Source organism: Vanacampus margaritifer, chromosome 8 (assembly GCF_051991255.1).
Source record: "Vanacampus margaritifer isolate UIUO_Vmar chromosome 8, RoL_Vmar_1.0, whole genome shotgun sequence".
NCBI classification, from domain to species: Eukaryota; Metazoa; Chordata; class Actinopteri; order Syngnathiformes; family Syngnathidae; genus Vanacampus; species Vanacampus margaritifer.
Genome location: NC_135439.1, coordinates 15,190,047 through 15,208,597, shown reverse-complemented (window position 1 = coordinate 15,208,597; position 18,551 = coordinate 15,190,047). Strand labels below are relative to the sequence as shown.

Genomic DNA, 18,551 nt, shown 5'->3' with positions numbered 1-18,551 from the left:
TTGCCACGCCTGCTAAAGCTCGCACATACGGACGCAGATGCTGTGGGGGTCGCAATGCACTTGCTTTTAATCATCATGTTCTGTTAACAGTTGACGCACTGTATGTCCTGAATTTCCTTTCAAAAAGCACAAGAATCATATATATATATATATATATATATATATATATATATATATATATATATATATTCTAAATGCGTATCATATGTTTTTATAGCATGGGATGACCCCTTATCCGCCTGCTTGTATGTTTACTTGCTGAGAACAGATTGCTGTGTGGGTTGACTTTCAGATGCTGCTGAAGGACTGTTGGGTGTCTTTGAGAACAGTATATGTTGTGCACTCTTAGCCTGTATATGCTGAGTTTACTAGAAATTAATGTGATTTAACCAATTAGGTTTTTAAATGTAGAAAAACGGAATTGTAGTAAATGCGTTTTGAATAAAAACACAAAATTTACTATACTGGAAAATTGGTATTCATTTTAAAGATGCGAGTACATCAAATCCCACTGAATCGAATCATTCCACTTTAAAATCAAGCCATCCTTCAATCATACATCGCACCCATGTATCAAAAAATCATCTTTTATTGGAGAGATGCACACCCCTTGCACGAATTGTAGCACTTACAGCACCTGGACCCCAGGCCATAATCAGCACTTGCTATTCTCGTTCACGTTAATGAGCGAATACCGGATAAACTCGAATCGGTTACTTATTGTGCTTTTCTCAAAATACGCTTCATAGTCCAACAGAGGAAAAATCGAATTTGATCAAAATATTAAATGGTAAAGGGAGAGCACTTGAATAATGCTTCATCATACGTTCACAAGGCCATATTCACTTATCTCATACTAAGGCTTCACTGATCATACAAACCCACAGAAATGTTTTCAAATTAACTTACTTTAAGCTGGCTGGCCAACAGCAGAACCCATGATCTTGTTTTCTCTTTGGTCCTATTTTAAATCTATTGACATCGGGAGGAATTAGCTTGATGTAGCTTCGCTTTAGCTAATGCTAAGCTAGTTTGTCTCTCCGGCAGCATTCACGTTTGAAAACTCTCTTTGGTCTGTTGCTAAGAGTTAAATATCAATCACTCAAATAAATACACTGCAGCTGTGCTGAACTGTGTGCTGAGTTCTAGCAATTCTGGTTTTCTTTATGTTGAATATTAAATCAATGCATTTAATCGGACAGACTTTGAACGAAGCTAGGTCAAGTATTTGTCACGGTTCGGGCTAAGAGCAGGAAAATGTAGACTGTAAGGTGCGGAAAACAGATATGTGTGTGTAGACATGGGCAGGGTGTCAGTCAGAGACTTCCCGCCAGATTCTCATTAGCCAGCCCCAGCAGCCCAGTAGTATCTAATGAACTCTGGAGCTTGGCATTGTCTCTGCCACTCAGCAGGGAAATCACATTATGGAGCTCATCTGTGCCGTCACCTGCCTCATCACGAGCATGTGCTCTGTGTCTCGTCAACACCTCTGGGCCTTTTGCAGTGTCTGGCCAGCCCAGAGATTGTGAATCGGCTATTCTTACTCACTGAAGTAGATTAGTTCATTTTGTTTGTCGGAAAAACATTGCTTTCAAATGAATATTAAAGAATATTTTAATTGTTATTCTGATGGTTACGCAGACTATGATTTAATTTGGTACAACTTGTGACATTTCACCTAGATTTTAATTGGTTGTTCCGATTTCAGTTTGTGAAAATTCAAAGTTATTAAAAAAAAAGGAGTCAAATGAATCACTGACATTGATAATGGCAAACTAATTATTATATAAAAAAGAAGTCATATCTCCATCTAATCTTTTGAGTTGAATATAAATTGACTGTCAAAGCAATTAAGGAACCAATTATTATGCATTTGGTAGCAATTTCAAAGTAACATGGAAAACCTAATTAGACAAGGTAGATGTCTTTATAAATGTGTAAAATATCATAAGGTCAGGGTGTATTATCTATACTTCTAAAAGCAGAACAAGTTTAAGCCAGTTAGAATATTTCTTCTGACTCCAAGGACAGTAATTGTAAGAAATGTCCTACCAATATGTGGCAGGCAATACTTGTATCTACCAAGCAATGGTGGAGGTCGATGCTCACCAAGTGCTCTTGATATCCTAATGTTATCTTGAAAAGACAAGATTAGTTCATGTCTACATCCACCTCCACAACCTGCACTCCACATTGCGGAATAAGATCCATGCATCCGTGCACATCCACTCCTTCACGCTCAACTTGCAAATAATGGCCTTGTGCCAAATTGTTTGAGCTCCAACAGCTTGTCAGCTTGTGACAATGCAAAGAAGTGATGCTTGCCTCAAGTGGACAGAAGACGGAGGGCACAATTCAATTATAAATGCACGTGTGGAATGAATCATGAGACATTGATAAACGTAAGGGATTAGAGTTTGTATGTAAGGCAAATAAGCATATTGTTAAGCAAAAAATATCACACGCAAATTCTAGTCATTTGTGTTTAAGGTTAATTATTTGAACTGGATAACTGGCAGGGGAATGTCTCAGTGAGGTCGGTCCTCCAGGGAAACTAATTATCTGTTGATTTGTCACACAAAATTAGGTTAGGAATAGTAGGAATCGATCCACCAAATAGGTCGATGCCACACAATCTTGCGGACCGGAGTGCAAATCTATTATTCAGTTGTTTGCTGGGCCTCGTTAATTCCAGCTAACCTCTAATTAAATTAGTGTTCATTTGGATTATTTAAAAAAAGACTCATGAATTCATCTTTGTCTCGGATCACAAAAGGAACCAGTTGCATCCCTTTGGCAAAAACTCTTGCAAAACCTCTTGATACCAAAGTTCGGGATGAATTTTGCTAATTCAACTTTCACAATAAATTAAATTAAATTAGAGCGCTGTGAAAATTTGACTAATTTGTCCCAACCGTAATAATCAATTAATTTAGCATGCATTTGCAAAGAAATTTTCAGGTGAGCTGGTGAGGACCCTGGACTGGTTTCCACTCAATTGCATTGCTCCCATAAACAAACAGCTGTTCACACTCACAGACAATTTAGAGGAATCATTTAAGAAACACTTTTTGGCATGTCCGAGGAAACTGAAGCGCCTCAAGAAAATCACAAACTCCACACAGAGGTGTTCTAACAGATTTGAAACATGCTAAACACTATTTCACAGTGCTTTCATCAACATTACTCATAAAAAGTATGTGTAAGATTGACCACACAGGTTAGCAAATGTTTGTATTTGCTTTCCATGGCAACCATCAAGATTAAAAAAAAACGTCAGTCCAAATAAGAGTGGAATAAGTGGAACGTTGGAGTAGGATTCATGACAAAAATAATTTCAATAATTTATTTTGAAGTAAAAACAGGAGTAGCATCACCGAATGTTCTTTTCCAAAGGTAAACAGCTCAAAGATGACCCCCTAGTTAGGCCTGAAGAAACCAATCTTTAATTCAATCCAGGTAATAATCTTACAGATATTTCTCTGTCTGTGCTGCCTGGAACTCAGAGTTCAGGTTGCTTGCAGTCATTGCACCTCACTACTTTAAATTTGGTATTTTTGATTTCTCCTGACTGACCTATTAAATCACTTGCGTTAATTTGCTGTGTGTAGTAGACATGCAGTTTAATTCCAGCCTAAATGCCCATTCGGATTTTTTATTTGCAAGTGGCCCTTAGCCGATATCACTATTTATAATTCCATAAGCAAAATTTATAAACACTAAAACTAAAGGTTACATACGGTTTGATGTGCCTCATTTTATCCCAGTTTGTTTTGAATGCAACATTGGCATGACTACTTGGCCACTATCGTTTAAAATAATGGAATGTGCATATTTAATGTATTATATTTACACCATTTTTAATGGTGTATTTTTGTATTTTGAATTCATCATGTGCATGTGGTTTGAATAGATGTGTGCAAATACATCAGCTATATGCAATGATGTCTGGCTCACTTAGAGAGGGTAAATGTGTCTGTAACGACTGTCACGAACATGAGAATTACTACAATTTGGTATTGGATTATGATTCCTAAAATAAATAAATAAATAAAAACATATTCTGAACTACGGCAAGAAAAGTCTACCAGACCTTGAAAAGTTTTAAAAATATGTTTCAAATTTGAATGCAGCATAAAATGTGTGTGTTTTTTTTTTTTTTAATTATCTGGTCATATAATTTAATTTGGTTTATGGACATACATACAGTATGTTGTTATTCTTCATACTGTATGTTTTCGCTCACCTTTTCATTAAGTTAGACACATTGACGGTGCGATTCCTCCGAATTAGGAAGTCTCAGTAACAACTTTTCAACTGCCTGGTCATACTTCTTCAGCCACTCTTTCCCCCTAATTTTCTTTGCCGGCAGTGTCTCTGCCCGTATTTCTTGACTCTTTCCCGCTCAGGGGGTTTCAAGGGAGACTTATCCTGCTGTAATTAATGTGGGAGCGGTTTAGGATCAAGAATCCCGAAACAGACCCTTGGTTTCCTTTTCAACGTGTGAAAGCAGCACCCTTAATCAGGACTCTGACAATGAAGGTGTTCGCACGTGTGTGACGAAGGAAAAAAAAAAAAAAAAATTGAAAGTGTGAAGTTTTAAGCGTTGCGCCTTTCTACTTTCATGTCCTGATATCTGTCTGTCTTTCTTTATTTGCAGTTTGGCAGGACTGAAGTAATAGACAACACCCTGAACCCCGATTTTGTTCGGAAGTACATCTTGGACTACTTTTTTGAAGAAAAGCAGAGCCTTCGCTTTGACTTGTGAGTCTGTTTTCATGTGAAGTCGGTACAGAGTCTCTCCAGCAGAGATTTTTTTTTTTTATTCGAGAACTTGAAGTCAGAGGGAGAGCCAGTTTTATGAAGCATCCAGGCTTGCTCTTTCTTTGCCTCATGGATCATTTTTCATGTCAATTCCTTTTTGACGCACTTTGTATTTTTGGTCTCAAACCTCTTGAGAGGCCATAGTGTTAAACATCCAATAAAATTGCTACACTCATCAATAGTGGCCAAAGGCGTAACTATGATGAATACTTGCATGCTGTCCAATTGTGCTTAATTAATGTGTAGGTGAACATTTAATTAGTAAATCACATATGCACCATTTCACTTGCTTTCATTGCTTTTTAATTATATGCAAATTAGACCAGAGCACTGCTCATGATTATGGATGAAGAAAAAGGATCCGACTAAACCCGAATCACATTGCCCACCCATGGTAATGTATGGAAAGTGGCAAAGAGGCCCATGATAGTAGATTGACACAACAAATGTTCAATGTGTGATCAAGGTACATTAAATATAAATTCAATATATTGAGAGCGGTCAAACACAATCAGGACATTGGGCAACCACTGATTTGTTAACATTTAACAACAATTTTGCTCAAAAAGCAAATATTGGTAACAACAATATATGATTCCACAACTGTCGACCTCATGCAATCATTATTAATTGTACTAACATACCAAACTGTCCAAAATCGAAACAGTCAATTGACATAAATAATAAAATGTGTTCTCAACCGTAACGACTTATGTTACTGGATGGGGTGACAAATATGCAAGGGGACATGATTGCTTATATCTTTAATGTTATTCACATTTTTACTTGCATGTGAATAATCCGTGACACAATGAACATGGCAAGCACACAATGAAGCAAAGAACGACTGATGCGTTGTCATCCCAACTGTACCATCTCTTTGCCATCACGGGTCCCCTTCTGTGGCGGCATCACCAAAAATGATCACAATCAAGCCAAAGAAAAAGCAAAACTGACTTGTGGAGTTAAACCTCACTGAGGTGAAGTCACATGAGATTTGCATCACGCGCGAATTGATTTTTGTGTGACTGTAGAGGTGAATGATTTCCCCCAAAATGTTGGCCTAATTCTAATTTCCACTATAATCAATCCAAATATCCCCATTTGTGTTTATTACAATTGTGTAATGTAGAAATGGCCATTTTGCCTTTGGGTTTCATTTCAGGTATGATGTTGACTCCAAAAGTCCAGACTTGTCCAAACATGTGAGTGCACATTGTACTGTATTATATGTGCGTACCACTTGACACCACAGATAAGTGCAGACCCCCTTTTCGGCTGGATTACAACATTTTGATTTGATAACTTGATGCATGAGACAAAATAAAATAGTGCATGCTAAGTCAAAGTGTGACAATGAGCTGAGTCTCTTTATCTGTGGTGTTGCTTCCAATTAGAAGCTGTCTAGTGCCTGTTGTTACTCGATGGAATAAGGCAAACCCTTTCTAGCGATTGGTTTGTACCAGTATCCAAATACAGAATGTTCTGTTTTCTTCTTTTTCTTCTTTTTATCATCATGTAAACAGTTTTACATGAACAGATCCGTTTGAATTAAGTTGCTTTTTTCTGTTCATAGTTAATCAAGAACTTCTCGTTCAACCATGTAGGAAGGACTTTTCACACTGACTTCAGACCACTTCTGATTTTTCTCCTGGAGTTATCTTTACTTCCAATGTGTCTCATTATTGGTTTAGTTCAATAAATAAATAAATGGATGCTGGCCTTTATGTTCAACTCCAACAACATGAAATCTAGTGCATACTTTTATGACTGAAATATTTGGCCTAGAGAACTAAAGCTCTCATAAAGCAGCTCCATGCACACTTGTATTCACTTTACAACAAGCATGCATGTTTTCTTGGCTGTAGGATATTGAAATTGATTTATTTTAACACCTCTGATAGAAACCATTCATCTCGTACTGTACAATATGAATTTGTTTATGTCAAATGAAGGTAGTGAAAGAGAAGGTAACTCCAGAAAGAGACAGTACGGCAGTGGTGTGACATCGCAATGAAAAGTGTCGATTATGCAATGCTTTTCGCCATTCACAAACTCTCAACTTCATTATTGAGTGCTGTATTGGCTTTCTTCATACAACTGGAAATGATGGTGACGGAAGCATTGACTTTTTTTTTTTTTTTTAATCATCAAATGATGATTATTGGATGTATTTGGATTATCAGGGTTTGCATTTTTCCCATCATTCTCTTTTTTTTTTGGGTGGCACAAGCATGTTGTTTTCCCATTTTTACCTCATCACCTTGGTCAGCTTTAGTAGTACTTTGTTCTGGTCAAGTGTCATGTTATATGGTATATGATGGGCCTCTATTGTTGTTGTTATTGTTGTTGTTGTTATTGTTGTTGCTGCTGCTGGCCAACCTTTCTGGAAGCCTGCAGAACTCAACGTAGGTGCTAGCATCGCTTTCACCTCTGACACTGCATGGCCGCTGTCTCTCATTGGCTCAAGAGGAAGAGCGATGTGTGAAGGGCACGGCAGCAATCTGTGCAACCGTTCAACACGCTCGCGGTCTTGAAGGGTTCCAAGATGGCTGCATGATAACGGGACTAGATTCAGTCATGACTTAGTTTTTGTTTGATCACACTCGGGTTGCGTTCACGACATCACAGCACGCCAAAGAAGGAACTCTTTGGTCTGGATTGCTCAACACCTTTGCTGCTTTTTCAACAAAAACAAAATATTTGCAATGAGATATACAGTACTGTGCAAAACGTGCAGGCCACCACTATTTTAGCGTTTAATATTTTTCTTTTTGACAGAATTTTGAGGACCTGGATAAATAGGCGCATACATTTTTTTTTCCAGTTTGAGTCACTGTCATTAATGAAACTGTTCACAACCTCAGAATCACATATGGCACCGCCTGTTGCTTGATCATCCTCCATAAAGCTGGAAGTGGCGGCTAACTAACCAACAGATGGCCAATAAACCCACAAATAGAACACTGACTTTTGTTAACAGTTTTTGTTCTTGGCAGAGGTCTGCACTCTGCCAAGTGGCAACTTCAATTTAAAATTAGTGTCAAATAAGAGGACAGGAAGCCAGCATTTATTTGCCTGTGCCTGTGGCATATTAAAGGCAAAAATATTCATGTCTTTGAAAACACTAGGGCAAGAAAAGTGAGTGTCTGATGTTAAAATTCCCACCTGATTAGAATCAATTTATTTCCCAAGTATTTGAAAACACGCAAGCAATCTGTTTTCAGTCACAACCTTTCGGAAGAAGCATGAAAAATAAAAACGACCAACAGTGGCAGGCGCAAAGGGGAGTCCGATGGTTTGCTACATAGTGCCCTGAGTTTTGAGATGGAAAAAAAGGAGAAACTTCAGAAAGTGGGAAGGAGAAAAAAAAAGGCCCCAATCTGTGTCCATTTAAAGGTGGGCACAGTATAGACCTGGAAAAAAAAAACTCTATTACCTCATAATGCAGAAAATCCAGATTTTGCCTCCACATCCTGTGAAGTTGCAGTTTAAACAGAACAGCTACATTTGTTTGTTTGTTGTTTTTTTTGGGGGGGGGGGGTGACATTTCTGTCTTTTAAACATAATGTAAAAGGGGCTTACGTTGCAGCATTGCGAAAACACCAACACTAATGCGTGCACAGTACTGTGGAGTATGTTTGAATGTATTTCAGTAACTAAGCGGTCATGAATCATCTTGCTTGTCATTATCACTATGCTTTCAATCTCATCCATCTGTTGTGTTTCTGTCGTAGTCCACAGCTCACGGCAGTGTGCTTTTACTGTGTGACACACCTCCAGTTATTATCCAACAAAAGATGCCAAGACAGCAAATCTGCTGTTGAAATCATCATAACACTCAAAAAACAAGCTTCTTCCAAAAGTGCAAAGAATCCAAATGCACTGCCCACGTATTCAACTGACTTGAATTTGAAATTAGTTTGATCTGAAGTTCAGTCTTGAATTTGACCTTTACAGGGGTGTCCACAGTAGAAAGAAGACAGCAGGAATATTCCTGCTGATCTGACCTCTCTTTAAAACAGTTTTTTTTTTTCAATTTCCACAAATGCCAACCTGCCTCGTTTACTCCCTTCTTTGTTTCCCCACATTTTTAGGACTTTTTGGGTCAGATGTTCTGCACTCTCGGGGAGATTGTTGGATCACCGGCCAGTCGACTGGAAAAACCTCTCGGGTGAGTGAACTAATTCAACCCATTTATCAGAATAAATGTTTGCTTTTAATTTTAAAATTGCAGTGTTAAAATTCCACAGTTAGATTTGTGGGAGTTAATTTCAACTCCCAAAGTGTAATTTTAACATTTTGAGAGCTAAATGGTTTCCAGGGTAGGTGTTATTTCACAGAGATTTAGATTAACTCCATAGAGTGTTAACTTGACTACTTCTTCAGCCATTTTTCTCCTCCTTTCTTCCTTGCTTATCACTGGGAAACAATGCCAATCAAACAAAAACAGTTTGGGCCCATGAAGTCATTTTCACTCTCAGAAGAGAAAGTGGACAACAGTAACATGTTTGAAGTGCTCTCTTTAAAATAGGTGTTCTCAATTAGTTGGTTTAAAGTTGATGGTCTTGTTTGCAGTGAAATGATTCTGAATGACATTCCAGTTTTATTGAATAACTGATATTCAGTGTGAGCCTAATATGCTGGATGCACTAAATGCAGTGTATGCCTGTTTTTTTTGCTTATTTTTTAACAAATATAATCCCTCAGGGAAAAAATTCATTCCCAGCCATTTTCACTGAAGCAACCCCCTTCTCTCCTGACTGTTTTACTGGATTTTGACTGATTTTGCAAGGTCCATAGAATATTGTGTTCTGTTGCTGTAAAAACATGAAACTTACCAAAAGAAAGAGTCTGTTCTTTCATCAGGTATAAAAAAATATATTTGTATCTGTTTCCATTTGGCAGCAAGTAGCATTAGAATAAAGCTAAGTTTCTTCATTATTTACAAACCTGTTAAAAACACTGGGGAAAAGAGCTTGTTGCAACATGGCCCTGGTTGATCGCTGATACTCTGCTGCCACCTGCTGGCCGTTTTTTTGTAATAACTACCATTGCTTTAAGCAATCTCTTCATGTCAGCGGGTGCATCAAAGCCTTCTGTATGCTCTAGCATAAAAAAAGAAGTTAAAAACTTATAAATACATTTTTGGGACAATGGCAATATTTGAAATAGAACTTTTTTATATGTTTTTGGGAGCAAATGAGTTAACCTCACATTATGCTTTTAAGCTAGTCGATTGGGATCGTTTACTTGCTTAAGGGCACCTCAACAGGCGTCAGGAATCAAACTAGCATATTTCCAGCAACTATTTCCATTTTAAGTTCTCCGCTGTGGGACTTGAACCATAAACCTCTGGTTCCAAAGTCCAAGTCCTCCTAGATGAACTTCTACCTGCCCGTGGAGGGACAAAATGAAGCACATTTGACCCATAAGAAAAACACAAAATATGACCTGATGCGATGGTGATTTGGAGTCCATCTCAGAGTCATCTAAATTCACAACAATACACTATATTGAATTCAAACAACAATAGCAACCACAGAGCATTGTGTGTTACCTCGAATAGGCTAAACAAAAGAGGTGAGTATGTTTTAAAAAACAAAACAAAAACGAAATGTGACCACAAATCAGACAATGTTGTCTACTGATATGTTTATTAAAGAGCCACACTTAAAGCAATTAAATTGCCTAAATAACGGTTAAAGTCCTCAGCTAGTGCTTTTACAATGGTTGTCAAATGACTGTGTTAATTGGATGCCCCTGATCTCTGTCGTTACATTCATTATAAAGTTAAGCCTAAGAGCTAATTGGAACGTCCAAATATCTAACTGGACAAAAAAAGAAAGCATGTTACAAAGAAAACAACATTGTGTGTGTATCGACTAAGCTGCGCTGAATGTAAACGTATACGATGACAGCCAAAGAAGGCTTAGTTGGGAGCGTCGACCTGAATAATGTTTTTGCAACTTTTATATCAAGAATCATTGATTCGTGAACATTTATGGTTTGGCTCGGCTCGAAAAGGATTTTGTTTTTATTAGTGCCAAATAATATTTTGGGACAATCTGCAGCTGAGCGATAACATGAGTGCTTGCCAAGTGTTATTTTTGTGGCTGCCTTGAATCATTTTTAGTAGGAATAAATCTTGTCTTCTTTGGCTTGAATTTTTTTGCTGTCTTAAAGCCACATTTGCTTGTAATGAGTCAATGGCCAGTGATTTTTCTTAAGTTATCATAAAGTGGATGATCTATCAACACTATGTGCACTATACATACATTGGAACCCTTTTAGGTCAGACCTTGGAAGGTCTAAATTTCTGTTTGTGAGTCTTGCATTAATCATTTAGATGCTAAGCTGTCACACGATATGCTCATGGGAGTTTTTTTTTTTTTTTTTCTTTTCTAGTGATGCCATGCATGGATTGAAGTCTTGATTTATTTATTTATTTTGCAAATTTAGAGGTATATTTTTTTTTTCCTGGTGCCTTTGGTGTAGTGTGTGATTTTGCTGTAAATACAGTTTAAATCTTACATTAGCCTTTGATATTTGACATCACAGTACTGATGCGAAATTGAAGAAGAGAGACATTCCAACCCAGCAGTTTGTTTTCATGTTCCTGTGGTAACAAATAAAGATGATTTCTTATTACTTCGAAATGTCACAGCATTTTTCTGAGCCTTCCTGGGTTGATGGAATGTTTTGAACACACACAAAAACCACACACGTCCATGAATGTTTTCAGTCGGTATGAGGACAAGCATACACACCCAAACAGGGGAATTCGGATTTCATTGATTGATTTAACTTCTTTGTCACTTAAATGCAACATAAATACTTGTGGATTTCGTTGTGCTCCAATTCTACTCTTTCCGTGGCGATTAGCTGTGCTGTTAACCTCTGTCTATTTAATTAAGCAGCGGCCATTGTGCTTTTTCATCAGTGAAATTGTCCTGCAGAATAGAAGGAATGAGAGTGAGTGTGACAGAAAAGCAAAAATGCAGAAGAGTGAAGCTGATGACAATGAACAGCTGGCGTGAATAATAGTGTATATTACTAATAAGAAATACAGTAGATGAGTTGTGTGTCTTTGGCTTGTTAACTGTATCATTTACAGATTTCATCCGAGACCACTGAAGCACAAAGTAAACACAAAGCCATTTTAGATAACTTGCCGACATTCTATTAGCGTGTGTGTTTGCGTTGTATCTCAACCGCATTCACGCTCACTTTTGCCTGCCTGAGTAGTAAATGGAAACAGAAAACAAAGCCACATCACAATATAATTCAACACTGTCGGTGAAGACAATTTCCGGCCTTATTAAAAATGAATTTCTATACTCCTTGTGAAATTGTGCTCTGCATTGTTTTCCCCAATAGCATCATATAAACATGAATATTAAGACAAATGCAAATTTTAATATGGAAATGAGAAACTAAATGTGCTGTTCTACACTGGTAAGGAAAACATCCCGTAAATGCATATTGTAAAGAAATTATGATTTACTGCCATATCTTCTTTCATTTTTGGACATTTTGTTTAATAATTGAGCTCATTTCACCCGACCTGCTTTTACAAATATTTAGAAATTAACCAAGTTCATAGCATGTTTGTAGATGACCACTTTGCATTGTATGCCACGAGACAGAGATATACTGTCGAGCTCTGTTTTCCAGTCTAGCGTCTAAATCTGCATGGAGGCAGGTTAAACCTTGTGTTGGTATTTTTGCGCGTGCATGCGGGCACAGCATGGCGGATTTAAAAAAGGGTTTTGTGCTGTTGTGGGTCACCTCTCATTCTATTTACATGTTTTTAATGACTCAAGGGGTTCGATGCAAACGGTTGACATATTTATGAATGAAATATAATGACATCCACCACACATTTTCTGTCTGCCTATGCCCTGATCAAATTCACCAAAATCGTGTGCATCGACATGATGGGTAGTGTTTAGAAGCTGGAAATTTATAGAAACATGGTCTACGTATATAGAATTTTTTAACCTAATTCTGGTTACTTAATTCTGTCTGTTAGCGAGAGCCACTACATCGTGATAACTTACATTGATGTTTCTGCATTTGGCAATTTATTGTTATATTATATTATTAGAATGGGATTTTTTTTTAATGGGCTTTAGGTGAACTGATGAATACACACACGCACGCACGCACATGCACAGGCTCACCCAAATACAATATATATATATATATATATACATATATATACATATATATATATATATATATGTGTGTGTATATGTATATATATGTATATATATTTAAAAAAAACAAAAAAAAAACATTTTTATTTATTTATTTATTTATTTTAAAAAGGAGAGCAACGATGATGTCAAATTGAATGAACAATACTGAGCTCTCCTGAAAAAAAAAAAAAAAAAAAGAAGCTGGAAAGGGGTGGGTTGTTGTGTCCCAGGAATAAATTGTATTCTGTGGTTTTCTCCATGGCTCAGACGGAGCCAGATCAGCTAATCTGGAGTACATGAAGCTGATGTGGCTTCCTGTGGGAAACATGGTTCAAATGACTCACTTGACTTTTTCTTTTTTGTTAGACTAATGATTAAAAAAAAAAAAAAAAAAATGAGTCACCTCCCATCAACTAATTAATTTACTTCACACTATCCCTTATGGAGATTTTTGTCATTTTATTATTATTTTATTATTTTCTCACAATTTTAGTGTCATGGAGCTGATTGTATTTGGCTGCGTAGGTTTCAGTGTTCTAAAATTTTACAGTTTTGTTCCATTTAGACTTTTTGAGCATAATGTGACCTCATGCAATATGCAGGCTTTGCTGTTGAGTTTGGGTGGAAAAGGATGGAGAATTCATAGAAATAATTATTTTGGATCCGCTGGGTTTTTCATTGTCGACTGACACTTACAGCTGACGAAACTTTATTGATCATCGAAGATGTTCAGACAGACATGGAGTTAACAGCGAATGAGAGGCCACAGCCAGAGGAAAGAGAAGGATTGAAAATAACGGCGGGTACGCCGCAATATAATCGCAAAGGAATTGCCTTTATTTTAACAGAGAGCGCTTATTTTGCATGCAGGCTGTTTGTTTTGAGGCGCTCACCAGGTGTAAAATTGAACCTCCAATCTCATTTAATTGTGTGTGCAGCGAATGCCTGAGGAAGGAGGGACACATGCTGCATTAATAAAGTGCTTATGTTCATGTTTCAAATAGCCACAGTCAACATGTTTCATTTGAAGGCAATCATTAGTTTAGTAAATTGGCAATTTGAACTTCTGAACCGGCACTGCATCATTTTGAGCATTTACAGGCCATGCGAAGAGAAGCTATTTATAGCAAGATATTTGAATAATATTCTTATTTACATTCATTTCTGTAGTTTCATGGGAGTGAAATTCAAGCTTCTGAAATAGTGGTGACATGTTTGACACCCCGAGTCCTTGTGACATTGGGGGAGAAGGTTGCTGTTGTACTTTTGACAATCAAACAGACTCAAAAGAGGTGATTTCTGCCCACATAGTTGTCGTTTTTTGCCCCTAGGAAAATGCAAACTGAAAGCATTGAACAATCACAAACTGTTCATGTCACAAAACAGTGACAATGTTATTGTTTAGGAAATTGTTTATAACTTTATAAATTGACATATAACTTATGTACACCACTCACATCAGCCCTCAGCTTAATAATTCCAATTATTTTAAAGGTGCATTGTGCAGTTTAAAAAGGTCTTATTAAAGCTTTTTCTACATCATGCATGCTCCACCAATGCCCATATGGGTACGAAGAGCCCCGACTGTTTTACTGTGACTGAATCAGCTTTTATCTTCCCTTTCTAATGACCATCACACTCACATTCCTTGGGGAGGGGAGGGGCGGAGTTTCTCTTACCTCATTTGAAGTTATCTCTTCGTTTGTCAACCGTGGCTGTCGCTTTAAGATCGTGCACGTACTCGCACGCGCACCATGAACGAGCCTGACACAGATGCTGCAGTGACGCTTTGGGCCAGAGGTGGCAGTCGCGAGTAAAAAAAAGTGACAAACTGCACAAAGAGCCTTTAAGCAAATCATACTATTACAACTTTCGGCACATACTTCTGTGGCCCAATTATCATAATAGACGTATTTTTCTTTTCAGTTTGTCACTAATATGCATGGAACTGAACAACCGGACAATAACAATAAGTGATGTTCAGTAACATTTTTTCTTCAGACCGTTACCAGTACGAATACTCACCTCTTGAGTAGTCACCAATACCGATACCAGGTACCAATACCACTAGTAGTTTAGATACATAAAATTTCCACCAAAAAACGACAGATCATTAAAAAAACAAAGACCTGTATATCACCAATTAAGCATATTTTCTTACAATTCCATGAAACAAATCTCAATTTCCTATTTTTCTACTTTCTAGTCTGTGTTTCATTAAATGGCCCGATACCGATACTTGGCGTCTGTACTCACCCATCCCTACTGATTTTACTGGCGCTCCTGCTCATTCTAATCTAATTGCAAAACACATTTTATTTTAAAGCACTCTGAAAACTTCATAATGCTCAGTTTTAATAGCCACTGCCACTGCTTTGTTCTTTACACTCACGAGGTTGTATATAATATAATATATAACTAAATTAGGCAACCGATATATTACACTGTAAAAAAAATCATAAAAATAAAGCGTAACATTTGAAAAAACCTAGTAAAGTTTTTTCACTCAGATGTTTTAAGTAAATTTTACAAGTTGGGTTTTGAGTACGTTTCACCAGTTTATTATTTATATTTTAGTATTAAAAAAAATAATAAAGTTGCTCAAGCGTTGAGGAATGAACTCATGACCTTCAGCTTGGGAGACAGCTTCTCTACCACCTGAGTGATGCCACGCTTGCTGTTTGCCCCAATACTGCATTGCTGGTATGTCCAAAATGAGCCCAAAAACGGGCCTAGGAGTTTTTTATTTATTATTTTTTTTGAATAAACTGGTAAAATGTACAAAGCTCTCCTTGTAAACTTAAAAAAAAAAAAAAAAACCTAGTTTCTTTCAAGTAAATATTACTTTTTTTTTAACAGTGTACTAGTAAGTACCGAGTGTTCTATACCACTCTACAAATTTACATTAATAAACATTTAAAAACTTGCCTCACAGTGTCAAATAAGTTTCTTTTATTTGATATCATTTGAATGGAATACATGTGAACGCGTACATATTGAAGGTGCTTACAAAATATAGACGTCACAATTATAGAACATGATACCATATGCTAAATTTGCAATTACAATGAGAAATATTTCCTGCACGCACACACACATTTTTTTTTCTCATTTTTTGAGGTAGTGGGAGAGCGCAGCTGCAGTTGTCAGCAATATGCTCCGACAGATGATTCAGTATATGAGCTGCTTGAAGTCAGACATCTGAAAGAGGATCTGAAGCTCCAATTTACCAAGCTGCTCTTCGTGGTAAAGTAGCGACAGAAGTGAATACTTTGCCCAGTAGCGACTCATTCACCTTATCTTCGCCAATCTGCAGCTTCGAGATATTGGACAAGTGGATTCGCTTATGTTGTCATCAAACTATTTCGGAGGGTGCCTTGCAGTGATGTACTGTACATTTCCCTGTGGCTCATCATTACCTATCTCGGATATGCAGACGTGCCACGGCAAAGACGAGTGGAAGGGAGAACGCCAGCTGAAAGTGGTCCAGCTGGCATGTTCTGCGAGCGATATTGCTCTTGTGTACTTTTGGCTGCTCAGGGGGAATAACAAAACCGGTGTCATTTTGTTTCCGTTACGGGGATTTGGTTGTTTGGTGAACCATGGATTTAAAGTTGTTGCCTGCTTTGGTGTGTAGGTGAAGGCATAGTTTTTACGTACAGGAATTTCTGTGCTGTGTGTTACATCGCCTAATGTGCCAGAAATAATCATTCCGAAATCTATTTCCCCGTGACTGTGTATCCGTGTCCAACTAGAAATGTTTGCAACAAGTCCTCTGGGTAAAGCATCAGGTGTAAGAGTTGCTATTTTCCCAATCTGGAACCTGGCAATCATTTCTGTGAGAGATTCCCTCATTAAAATTGTTTGCAAAGGCAAAATAGCTTTCTGTTACTCACATTTATTAATGATATTGGCTATAGCCAGCCCCCTGGGCCAGGCCAGAAGATGGACGAAACTCCAGCCAACCCAATTATATACAATCTGAGATGTTGACACTTGTGTGAGAACCATAATCCGTTTCCATAAAACAGATTACCAATTGAAGAGGCAAACTAAACCACTCCCTACTAAAAACCTGAATGTCATTATGCACAAACATTTCAGCTAAACGTATAAAAATGCCAACATTTATTTTCAGAATATTTCGATGACCTCCATTACAATTAAACTGATTCATTTACCAATGGGCTATATGCCACGGAGGAGGCGGGGCTTCCGACTTCCGGGGTTTTCACCCATCAACTTTGTTTTCGTTTCCAGTTTGCGACGTGTGGGCTGCGTCCCAGTAGCATTTCAGAAAGCCGAAACGCCCTCCCGCCGATAAGCGGGAGCGCGCGGTAACCTGAGCTCCATAAAGTGTCATTGTCATAGGATTTGGTCGTACTTTGTTTGGTGAGAAAGCTGTAAACAATTTAGCGACCAAGGATCACTGGGACGCACAAACCACTCCAACCATGATGAGGTGATGGCTCACGGATGGGCACGGCTCATCCGTGATCGCAAATATGTTCGCTTCTAGGAAATTTCAGAAGTAATAGACGACTTATCAAACTATAATAGGGCCCGGCCGGTTATATCGGCCGATTTTGTCCCTTCAAACATCGGATGTACTCTAACCAGTTACACCAGTTCACATGTGACACCGGTCTCATTATTTATAACACATAAATCTATACCATAACCTTGTATCCCTAAATACTGAATATTTACTAAAGTTTGTTGATAAGGCCATCCTATGGACTTGTCATTTAAAATAAAGCACATTCTTATTTTACCAAGCAATACTTAAGTAAGCAATGCAAGTTATGCAACAAATTATCTTGGATGTCACTATTTTACACACAAGCTAAAGCCATGGTTTGTTAAAAGAAATAAAATGAATATGTCCTGTAATTAATATGTTAATGTCCTTATAACTTCATTAATTAAATGCATTACGCCACACAATGCATTCATTCTGTGATGCTTATTGAAATGCATTGGTGGGAAAAAACTATATTTTTGGGGCATTATGTATTTTTTTTAATTAATAGTTTTATTAATCTGTAATCTGTATTCAAAACTCTGCTTCCTCAAAAAATCTATATCGATCTTGCCAATATATTAATTCAATGTATTTCTAAATTACAATAAGAATCAAGGCATTGAGACATTAAAGCTAATTGTGGGGGGGAAAAAGACTTCGATATGGACTCTGGAGCAGTGCAATTGGATCGTGCGGTTTGATGAGATTGACCTCATTCCAGTTTGATTGGCACATCAGAGTAAAAAAAAGAGGTTGGGTAAAGAGCAGCCAATTCAGAAGAGTTTATCTTTTGCAACGTCGACCTGGCTGCAGAGTAAAAGAAACCAAAATAAAAGCATGTACAAATATGCACATACAACAAACACAATATGTAGGGGAGACCGGGGCTAATTGTATCACTTTTTATACTTTTATATATTTCTTGGAATCAGTACATCATATATAAACAAAATGTGTACTAGATGAAAGGCCAAAGTCTTAGGTATATTTTTGTATTC

The 18,551-nt window shown here is 37.4% G+C and overlaps 1 protein-coding gene across 3 annotated transcripts in view; it reads left to right on the top strand.

The window, feature by feature from the left end:
* cpne5b (copine Vb) overlaps positions 1–18,551 on the top strand; it is a 94,911-nt gene that overhangs the window by 24,574 nt on the left and 51,786 nt on the right. The window contains exons 4-7 of one of the 3 annotated variants that reach the window (XM_077573729.1): positions 4,661–4,764; positions 5,990–6,029; positions 7,218–7,232; positions 8,922–8,998. In XM_077573729.1, the coding sequence (XP_077429855.1) occupies positions 4,661–4,764; positions 5,990–6,029; positions 7,218–7,232; positions 8,922–8,998 (236 nt within the window). Of the gene's footprint in view, positions 1–4,660; positions 4,765–5,989; positions 6,030–7,217; positions 7,233–8,921; positions 8,999–18,551 lie in introns of those variants that run through there. The other 2 variants (XM_077573730.1, XM_077573731.1) reach the window with 2 other exon arrangements.